General features: G+C 35.2%; 1 protein-coding gene across 1 annotated transcript; it reads left to right on the top strand.

Annotated features, from left to right (window-relative positions):
* The first annotated feature begins 1,216 nt into the window (after positions 1-1,216).
* Positions 1,217-2,155, top strand: LOC118713086 (olfactory receptor 1009-like). Its single transcript, XM_036427448.1, has one exon. It carries the CDS (start codon positions 1,217-1,219, stop codon positions 2,153-2,155), a length of 939 nt encoding a protein of 312 aa, XP_036283341.1.
* Positions 2,156-10,467: the final 8,312 nt, after the last annotated feature.

Below are 10,467 nucleotides of genomic sequence, written 5' to 3'. Positions count from 1 at the left end.
ATTGATCATAAGATCCTTACGCATATATTCTTTTTCTCACATTTATATACCCTCAACTCCACTTTATATTCCCACAGAACTAAGAAGGTCACACATATTATACATAACATAACTGATTGGGTAAAATATGGCAGTGGGATGTAGAATTCCATTGGCCTCCCAAAAATCACCAAAACTACAATTTGGAGATCTTCCCATGAAATAAGAGCCAATGAAAATAATAAAACCAAATTATAATTTCTAGGGAATTGGTTTAAGTATATAGGTTAGGTATGAATCTTTCTAAAATAATGGGATTGTGCAACAGTGAGTATTTTTAAATGTCTTAGAGATCTGGTCTGTTAGTGGATAATAGATTATGTGGATTCCAGTAAATTAGAGTTGAAGGGTTCATACAGTAGTCCATAATCTCTTTCTTTCTTCTAGGTCACCTGTGCTAATAGTAACCCAAAAGCTTCCCATCGTTTTCCCTGAGCAACAGCTACTGTGAGAAGAGGCATGGAAAGCACTGGTATATTTCTGACTGTGAACCCTAGCATAACGTTGTCAGGGACCTTACAAAACTACTCCAGGAACCACCACTCTCACTGCTCCACTGGGTACTGGATCACAGACCATTTCTATCCATTCTTTGTTAAGGCTGAATAGGATCCGAGGGGCTGATGGGGTATTGGAGGAATGTTATATCTAGGAACCTACAATCACTCTGCTTGCTTCACAATTGGATTAACAAAGAAATAACAAAGAAATATATTCATTTCCTGAACCTCTTATTAACTATACTTCTCCATTACAGCATAGAATAGTTCTACACACTAAAAAGAAAAACAATCTTGTCAGAATATGTGGGTTATCTGAACCAAATGACCTTAAGAGCTATTGCCTATACAGAACACTGAGGACATCAATTTCTTAATGTAAGATAGAAATAGTAAAAATTATCATACATACTAAATAGGTTGGTGTGAAAATAGTACGATTGATTTTGAAAGTGCACTGCAAACTCTATCCAGTGCAATACAAATGTAGGCAATATTATTAGCATAATTACTTCAAAATTTTTTAATAAATTGGGTATATTTCAAGGAAAGTCATTTTAACTAAAGCATACTTAGAAATGTTTACCTCTTCTAGTAACTGGGAAAAAAATGGTAATATGATGTCAACCTCACTTCCACTTCCTTCTTTAACACGAAGGGGTTTCCAGACCTGAGTGATGGCTGCTGAGAACTGCACTGTGTTTACTGACTTCATACTCTTAGGACTTTCTGGCAGACAGGATGTGCAGCAGGGGCTCTTTGTGCTCTTCCTGCTGGTTTATGGCATCACCGTGATCGCCAATCTAGGGATGATCCTGCTGATCAACATGGACCCCAGGCTCCACACACCCATGTATTATTTCCTGAGCAACCTGTCTTTCTGTGACATCTGCTACTCCTCCACTGTCACTCCTAAGATGCTGGTTGATTTCTTATCTGAGCAGAAAAGGATTCCATACAATGCATGCATTCTTCAGATGTTTCTTTTTGGGTTCTTTGCAGCTGTGGAGTGTGTCATGCTGTCTGTCATGGCATATGACCGTTATGTAGCCATTTGTAATCCACTGCTTTATACAAGTGTCATGTCCAGAAGAGTGTGCTACCAGCTTGTGGCTATTGCCTACATTGCAGGTTTGATGGATGTGACAATCTTCACCTCTTGCACTTTTCCATTATCACTGTGCAATTCCAACGTCATCAATCACTTCTTCTGTGACATCCCACCCTTATTAGCTTTCTCCTCCTTGAATAGAAACATCATTGAAATAGCGACAACCATTTCCTGTGGCTGTGTTGTGGGGTCCAGCATCATCACTGTCCTCCTCTCCTACAGCTACATCATAACTACCATCCTTAGAATGAACTCAGCAGAGGGCAAACGCAAAGCCTTCTCTACCTGTGCCTCTCACTTAACCACTGTGGGGATATTTTTTGGTACACTCTTTTTCATGTATTTCAGACCCAACTCCAGTTCCTCCACTGACACGGACAAGGTAGCTTCTGTTTTTTACACAGTTGTCATCCCCATGTTAAACCCACTGATCTACAGTTTAAGGAATAAGGATGTGAAAGGTGCCCTGAGGAAAGCAGTTGGCACTAAGTTATGTTCTGGATGAAAGCGTGTTCACCCAAAATTCTTATTTAGAGATGTTGAGAGCTCAAGTTATTTGACAGTGTCCTATAGACTCACCAGTACAATTCTGCCTATTTCTTTATCTATCTTTGTGTCTAAATTAAGTGTAAGTTACAGTGATTACCAATCTTAATCACTTCTTATTTAGGAAGAATATTAATAGGTTTACTCTACTGTTTTTGCAAAGAGGATCTTTTTATACCGCTCTCTCAATTCATGAGGTATCTCCCAGAGAAATATGTGCATAGTCTCATCTCTCTCCATGCCAATTAAATTTATTCTCCATAAAGCTCCATTTTTTTCCCAAAACAATGAGTTTAATAAACTTGCTCAGTCACAAGTGAGTTTTAGTAGTTTAAGTTAGGTGTTTTGTGTGTGTGTGTTGGGGGGGTTATCTTCTTCCTATGTCCTGGCATCATACTATAAATTTTACATCATAACACTTAGAAGTAATTAGTAAATAAATTAATAATATAAATTTAAAAAATTTTGCCCTAACCTGACTTGTTCACCATAATTTCTACTTTGCAACTTACAATGCTCTTTTTCAGCATGCTATTCAAAAACTTTCATTGCAGCAATGTTTACAAATAGCCAAATTTGGAAGCAGCCCAAGTGCCCATCAGTAGATGAGTAGATAAAAAAAGCTGTGGTGCATTTACACAATATAATACTACTCAGCCACAAACACACACACACACACACACACACACACACACACACACACACACACACAAACACACACAGGGAAGAAGATAATGTTGCCTTTTTAAACAGCATAGATGGACCTGGAGATTATTGTGCTAAGTGAAAAAGCCAATCAGAGAAAGGCAAATATCACATAATTTCACTTTATATGTGGAATATAGTAAACCAACTAAGTGGAAACAGACTCATAAACACAAAACAAACAGCTGTCAAAGGGGATGAAGTTGGGGGTGGATGAGGAGGATGAGCAATTAAGCAAAGAAAAGAAGGAAAGACTCATGGATAGGAACAACAATATGGTGATTACCAGAGGATTGGGGTAAAGGGAGTAGGAGAGGATAAAAGAAGGATAAATGGGATGGAAGGAGACTTGACTTGGGGTGGTAAACACACAATACAATATATAGCAGATGTATTATAGAACTGCATACCTGAGACCTATATTTTATTAATCAATGTCAACCCAATAAATTAAAAAAAATGATTAAAGGAATGCATCTGTGTCCCCTGGAAGACTGATATAAAACAGAGCCTTTGGCACTAAATGGTTTGGCTCAGTGGATAGAGTATCAGCCCCTAGACTGAAAGGTCACATACATGGGTCAAGGGCACATACTTTGTCTGCAGGCTCCATCCTTCGCCATGATCTCTAGTGTGAGTGTGGGAGGCAATCAACTGATGTGTGTCTCTCTCATAGTTGTTTCTCTTTGTCTCTCCCCCTCCCTTCCACTCTCTCTACAAATCAATGGGAAATATCCTCAAAATATAAAAATATATATTTTTTAATTATTAACAATTTTATTAACAAAAAATAAAAATAAATAAAAAGGAGCTTTTATCATTGAAGAAGAAAAAGACCTTTGTTTTATTTTATTCTAGTATGTTCATCTTCTCAAAATTCACCTGTACTTCTTCCTTTGGCCTAAGGTGAGTATGTATCAGATAAGGGATTATTTTATGTAAAAAACTTTTCAGAATCCATTAATTCTGTTCATTCTGTATCAAGAATTGGCAGTTCTAGATTTAGATTATTTTAATTATTTTAATTGATTTTAGAGGGGGGTGAAGGAAGAAAGAAAGAGAGAGACCCATGTGAAAGCGATACATCAATTGGTTACCTCCCATATGTGCCCTGACTAGGCATGGAATCCTCAGTCTAGGTGTGTGCCCTGACCAAGAATTGAACCTGTCACCATCTGGTACATGGGAGGACACTCCAACCAACTGAGCCACTTGGACAGGGCAGCAGTTCTAGATTTATATTGCACTTATTATTATTCACACCTTTCCCTTCTTGCCCTCACTCTGGAGAACAGATAAAGCTCTTGACAATTATACAGAAACTGCATGAAAGCAGTGGGTGGTAAAGGATCTTGACCTACTCTAATGGCTACTAGAAAATAAAAATTTATCTCACCTTACATTTTCATAGAATATACCAGTGATCAGCAAACTCATTAGTCAACAGAGCCGAATATCAATAGTACAACAATGGAAATTTCTTTTGAGAGCCAAATTTTTTAAACTTAAATAATATATGTAGGTACATTGTTGTTAACTTAATTAGGGTACTCCTAAGCTGGCCTTTGCTAAAAGCTTCAGGGGCCAAAGATCCACATGTGGCTCAAGAGCCACAGTTTGCTGACCACTGGAATATACTAATTAATTAACAAAATAAAATGCCCATGGTTATTAACAAAATTTGTTAAGAAAACTAAAATGCCCTAGGTTATTAACAATAATTTATGTTCAATGAAATAAAACAAAGAACAAAATAATATTTACATTAGTATTCCACTTTCAATGAGTTAAAATGATTCTCTGTGTATCTGTGAAATAAACTGAAACTGTATTCTAAACACAATTCAATAGTTGTCATTGCTTTATGGTTGGATATTAAGCAATGCTAAAATCTATTTTAATAGCTTAAGGTAATTGTACATGGTGTTTGTACTATTATCAATTAGTTATTAATCCAGTTATGAAAACCATTATACAATTTCAGGTTTTCAGAGTATTCATTTATTTTTCAGTTTTCCATTATGTAAGAAATATGGAGGTTCTATCTAAATATGGAGGTTTTTCATTTAGGTCCTTGATCTTAGTATAATGTAAAAGCATACTTAATGTAATATACTTTAAAAAAAACATAAGAATGAAATAATACATTAAAACATGCTATTTTAAGCTGGTTATTTTACTTGCCTTATTTATTGAACACAGTTTTAAGACCAAAAAAATTTTTACTATGTCTTAAGTATTTCCTTTAATAATCTCAAACATTTTATTTTTCACAGACTGTATCACATATCAGAACCTCTCAATCACTGTTCGAATCTTTAGCCAACTTAATGTACTTTATTAAAAATATTAAATATGTTTATTTCTACAAAAATTAAACCAGTTCGCCAACTCTCCGACAGGCCTGATGAGCTGCACTAACTCCAGGGCAGCACGGGCTTGGGCTGCTTTGACCTGGGCCTGATTTTATGTATATAATATGTATAACACGTATATATACATATGCATATGCACCCACATATATATATATATATGTATGTATAACTTCTGATAACTCTAATCTTCTAATCATCAGGGCATGTAGAGTTATTGTGCTTCTAAAGCAAAATCCCTAAAATCATGAAACATACTGTGTAAGATTTGTGGGAGAGGTAGAAGAGGGTCAAGGAGAGATAAATGTTGATGGGAGGAGACTTGACTTGGGGTGATAAACAAACACAACACAATATACAGATGTTGTGTTACAGAAGTGTATACCTGAAATCTGTATCATTTAATTAAGCAATGTCACCCCAATAAATTCAATTTAAAAATTAATGTAAAGATCTCATCATCATGCCATTAAAAACTATCTTTGACTGATTCCTGTGCAAACTTCCTACTTATAAAAAAAGTCTTTATTGTTGAGAATATTACAGATGTTTCTCACTTTACCTTAATTACCCCCCTCCACCTAACTTCCACCCCCCCCCCAGGTCTTCACTGCACCATTGTCTGAATCTATGAGTTATGCATATATGCATATAAATTCTTTGGTTAATCTCATCCCAACCCCCTGATCCTCTTCCATCTGAGATTCACCATTCTGTTCCATACTTCCACATTTTTTTACTATATTTTATTTGTCAGTTTATTTTGTTCAATAGATTCCATAGATAAATGAGATCTTGTGAAATTTGTCCTTCTCTGACTGGCTTACTTAACTCAAAATAATAATATAAAGATCCATCCAGGCTGTCTCAAAGGGTAAAATACCTGTTTTCCAGCTAATGAAAAGAAAATAACATTCCACCAAATCTCCTATCTACCTATTCCAGGACTTCTGTGAGGGTCAAATGAAATGAGGCATGGGAAAATGCTTCACAGACATTTGGTTAAAGTTTGATATGTTTGCACCTGGCTTTAAAGTCATGTTCCTGGGCTGAAGAAACTGCATGGAGGCTAGTCATCACCAGGGAGAGGAAGCTGGGCGTTGCCATGTGATGTCATTACCTGGCGCCCACAGCATCCATTTCTGGGCTGGGCTGGGCTGTGGGCCACATTTTACGCCATGGGATCTTGGTAGCATCAGCTGTGATTTAGTGAGCTGCTGCTCTGGGATGGTGGCAGGGCCTGTGTTCCACTTGAGGGAAGCTGAGTGTTGCTTTGTCCCTAAATACATGTATAAGAAAAAATTTGAAAGCTCTTCCAACTCTTAATAAATAAATGCAAGTCCCTTTTCTGCCTTATTCACAATATTTCAACTTTGCTATTTATAATATTCAGCTCCCGCATGACATTTTAAAATATATGTTGAATAATGAATGACTGTTCCCTACAAAATTGATGCATTTGAACCTTGGTATATTCATCCCTCCAAAAAAAACTTTTTTATTTCATTTATTTGTTTATTTTAGAGCTTTTGTTAATTTTTTAAAAAGCACAATATGTTTTATTTTATTCTAGTACATAATCTTACAGAGAGTCATCTCTACTGCTTCGTTTGGCCTGAGCTGAGTATCAGGGGCAGGGATCATTTCATGTCAAGAACTTCTCAGATCCTCTGTTTCTCTTCACTCTGCCCCAAATGTACCAGCAGACATCCCCAGGATCAGCAGCTCTAGATTTGCATTGCATTTCAGAGTCTTCCCATCAGCCTGTGGATTTCCCTTCTTTCCTTCATTCTGGTGAACAGATATGGTCCTGCTGACAACTCTACAGAAGCTGCATAAACGAAGGTTGGGGGTGAAAGGAACAGGACATTCTCTAATGTCACAGGGAGAAAGGATCCATCTCCCTGGAGGTGTGCACAACATTGTATTAGTTAAAATTATAGAAATAAAACTAAAGCACCCAATATATAAGCTTTAAGTTGTAAATAAAATTTATTAATAAAAGTATGTATTTAAAATAAAAAAGAACAAAATAGTATTCACATTTGTATTCAATTCGCAATAATTTCTATTTGCTTTCTTATCACCAGAGTCAGGAATTTCAAGCCCAGAAAGTTGTATAAGTAAAACTTGTTACTTCTTCAGTCTCCCAACCCTAAACCCCTTTGTCTTGTGAATTCCTCAATTTTTCACTCTTTTGTTGTTTTCCTGTCTAAAAGGTATATAAACTGTGTCCTTTGGTCACTCTTTGAGTCTCACAATTGGTATGGGTCTCCTCTACATGCAAAATTCAATTTGTCTTTCTCCTGTTCATTTGTGTTATGACAATTTCCTATTGGGCCAGCGGTATATTCATCCCTCCAAAAAAAAAAAATTATTTATTTAAAAAAAAAACTTTGCAATGCGGGCAGCTGATGTGTACTTGTGGGAAGGAATCCAACAATGACTAATGAAAATGGCAACATGTGAGATAACCATATTTCTAAATGAGAAGTGAAAGAGATGTTTCAGAGGTGGAAGAAAAAGGCTAAACAATGAAAAAGAGATGAAAATCTAATTTCATTAAATATCTGATTTTACTGGAGGAGAACTTAGAACCATGGAGGCCAAGAAGCACAGCATTGAAATAAAGTCCGGTAAATGTCTGACACTGACCAATTTAGTCAAAAGAGTGAAGAATTAAAGTTGAGCCTTTGCTAAAGTTGTTGCAGCATTCACAGGGGAAAACACAGAAGCGGCATCTAATTAATCATGTTCTCACAGCTCAGAAGAGTGAAGGCAGAGTCTTCAGAGATTTGTCCCAACAGTCACGAGGTAGAAATAAAATGCCATCTGCCTATTGTTGGTGTACCAGAGATAAGGACAGAAAGACCTGCTCATTTCAGGTAGGTTTCTAAATGGCTTAATGTAAAGAATATAGGGCAAAGGAAAGCCTTACTTTTGGAAAAACGAAGAATCCAGAATTGGGAATTTGGTTAATGATTAATTTTATATCTGCTTACTCAGTCAAATAAATTTTTCATTCTGATGGCATATAATGATATTTCTTTGTTAGACCTGTGTGAATTTGTCTAACCACATTTATCATTAAATATCTGATTTACATTTTAATAAATGTTGATAAGTAAACTATTACTTTTTTGCACTCTACAATAGCATGTCATAAATGCAAGAAGTTTCATCAAAAGGTTTTTGGAACCTTGAGGATAGTCTGCTGGAAATGGCGAAGGGCATTTTCCCACTTCTAAAGATTTGTACCAATCTGACAATGGATTCTGTATACTAAACCTTGCCTTTGATAAGTACATCTACTTTTGCGTTAGGACAATTTGTGTTAATAAAAAGCAAGGGGTCCAGAGAGACAGGAGAACTTTGTTTCTTTAGTTAAGTCTTCTCTGGACCTCCAAAATGCCTTCCAAAATTATGTCTCATCTCTAGAATCTTTAATAATTTACAGCAGCCCTTCTCCAAATTCCTGAACCCCTTGCAGATGCTGAGAAAGACCCCCAGCATCACTGTACATATGAATTTAAGTTTTGCTCTTGTGTTTTGCAAATAATAATAGAGGTAATACATTTAAAAATATCAATGTTAATCCATATCATAGTTTATAAGTCTAGAAAAAATAAAAATTAGACCACTCACTACCCACATTCAAATTTTCATATATCAGCAGACACACATAAACATAGTGATTTTCATAGAAAAAAAAAGACAGAATCCTATATATCTCAAGAACATTTATTTTTCCTGTACTTATTTTCATTTAAATGGGAAAGGTCACTTAAAATAAAAGGATAGGTAAACTTCCACATTTTATTTTGTTTTCACTTCTTTTTATCACAACTCTTTAGCTTGAAAATGGCTTTGTCCTTTTGTCAAAGGTCAGTCATACAAATGGGTTCTAAGTGCTTTTACAAACCAGGGAATATGAGTGATAGAATAATTCTGCTAAATATGTTTCAGGTTTCATTAAACAATAAGATGCGACTCACCAAAACAGCAGCATAAGAAGTTTCATTTAGGTGGGCAAAGGGGGGCGGGGAGTGAATGGAGATATCTGCAATATTGTCAACAATAATATAAAGTAATAAAGGAAAAGAAAAACAATTTTTGTCATTTACTTATATATACAGTATCATTGTCAGTGATAAAATCAGTCTTTTCTTTAGTAAAAACACAAAACTATCATTTTGGCCACCTATTAAATCTTTTGACTGTCTCTGAAATGCTGATGTTCTTTTATTAGTTCAGAGTTTAATACAGGGCTGTTTTCATTCTGAAAATTCCTTTGCTTTAAAGAAAAAAAAAACATGATTATATTTCATACACAATTTTGGTACAACCAAAAAATAAAACACCACAGTAAAATAATAACAAAAAAATGGTATTTTATCTGCAATGACTAACAAATGGTTAACATATTTAGTTTTAAACAAGCTCTTAGAAACCAGTAACAGAGAGACTATACTCCAAAAAAAACTGGGAAAAAAGAAAATGAAATAACACAAATGATGATCAAGGATTAAGCATTTATGATGATTGTGCTAAATAGTGACAGAATAATTTATCTGCAATATTACACTATCACAGAATAAAAACACTGACATCTGATGTTTTTCAATTTTGAATAGTGTTGTACAGTTTTAACTCTCATAACTGAACACTGGGAGACAGATTGATGAGGAGTATCTACAATTAGGGAGAAAGCTATTTTTTATCAAAATATAAATTTTTAATATCCTTTGCCTTGGCAATTCTTATTCATTGAAACTACTTGAGCAAATTCAAAGTGAGTTACATAAAAACATGTTTAATACAGAGAAAATATATGGCCAGTATATGCACTCTAAAACACTACCTACCTATCAATTTATTAACACAAAGGATTTGCATGAAATCCAATAGTAGTTGGAGTGTATAGAGTACAAAAGAAAATAAGTATATGACTTCAAAAAGTATAAATAAATAAATAAATGTGTGTGTGTGTGTGTGTGTGTGTGTGTGTGTGTGTGAGTGTGTATACATTAAGGTGGTTTTATAAAAGAAAGGAGTATCTGCTCTGTGTGTTTCTTACTTTTACAAGCATTGCTTATTAGGCTGACAAAGGCTTCCTTATTTAGTCTCTAGTGATACATGATGTATTGGCTTTGGCATGAGCCATTTAAACAAAAGCCATTACTTACAAATAGAT

Source organism: Pipistrellus kuhlii, unplaced genomic scaffold, assembly GCF_014108245.1.
Source record: "Pipistrellus kuhlii isolate mPipKuh1 unplaced genomic scaffold, mPipKuh1.p scaffold_m20_p_9, whole genome shotgun sequence".
Lineage (NCBI taxonomy): Eukaryota > Metazoa > Chordata > Mammalia > Chiroptera > Vespertilionidae > Pipistrellus > Pipistrellus kuhlii.
The sequence above is the reverse complement of the archived record's forward strand: the minus strand, read 5'-3'. Positions and strand labels throughout refer to the sequence as shown.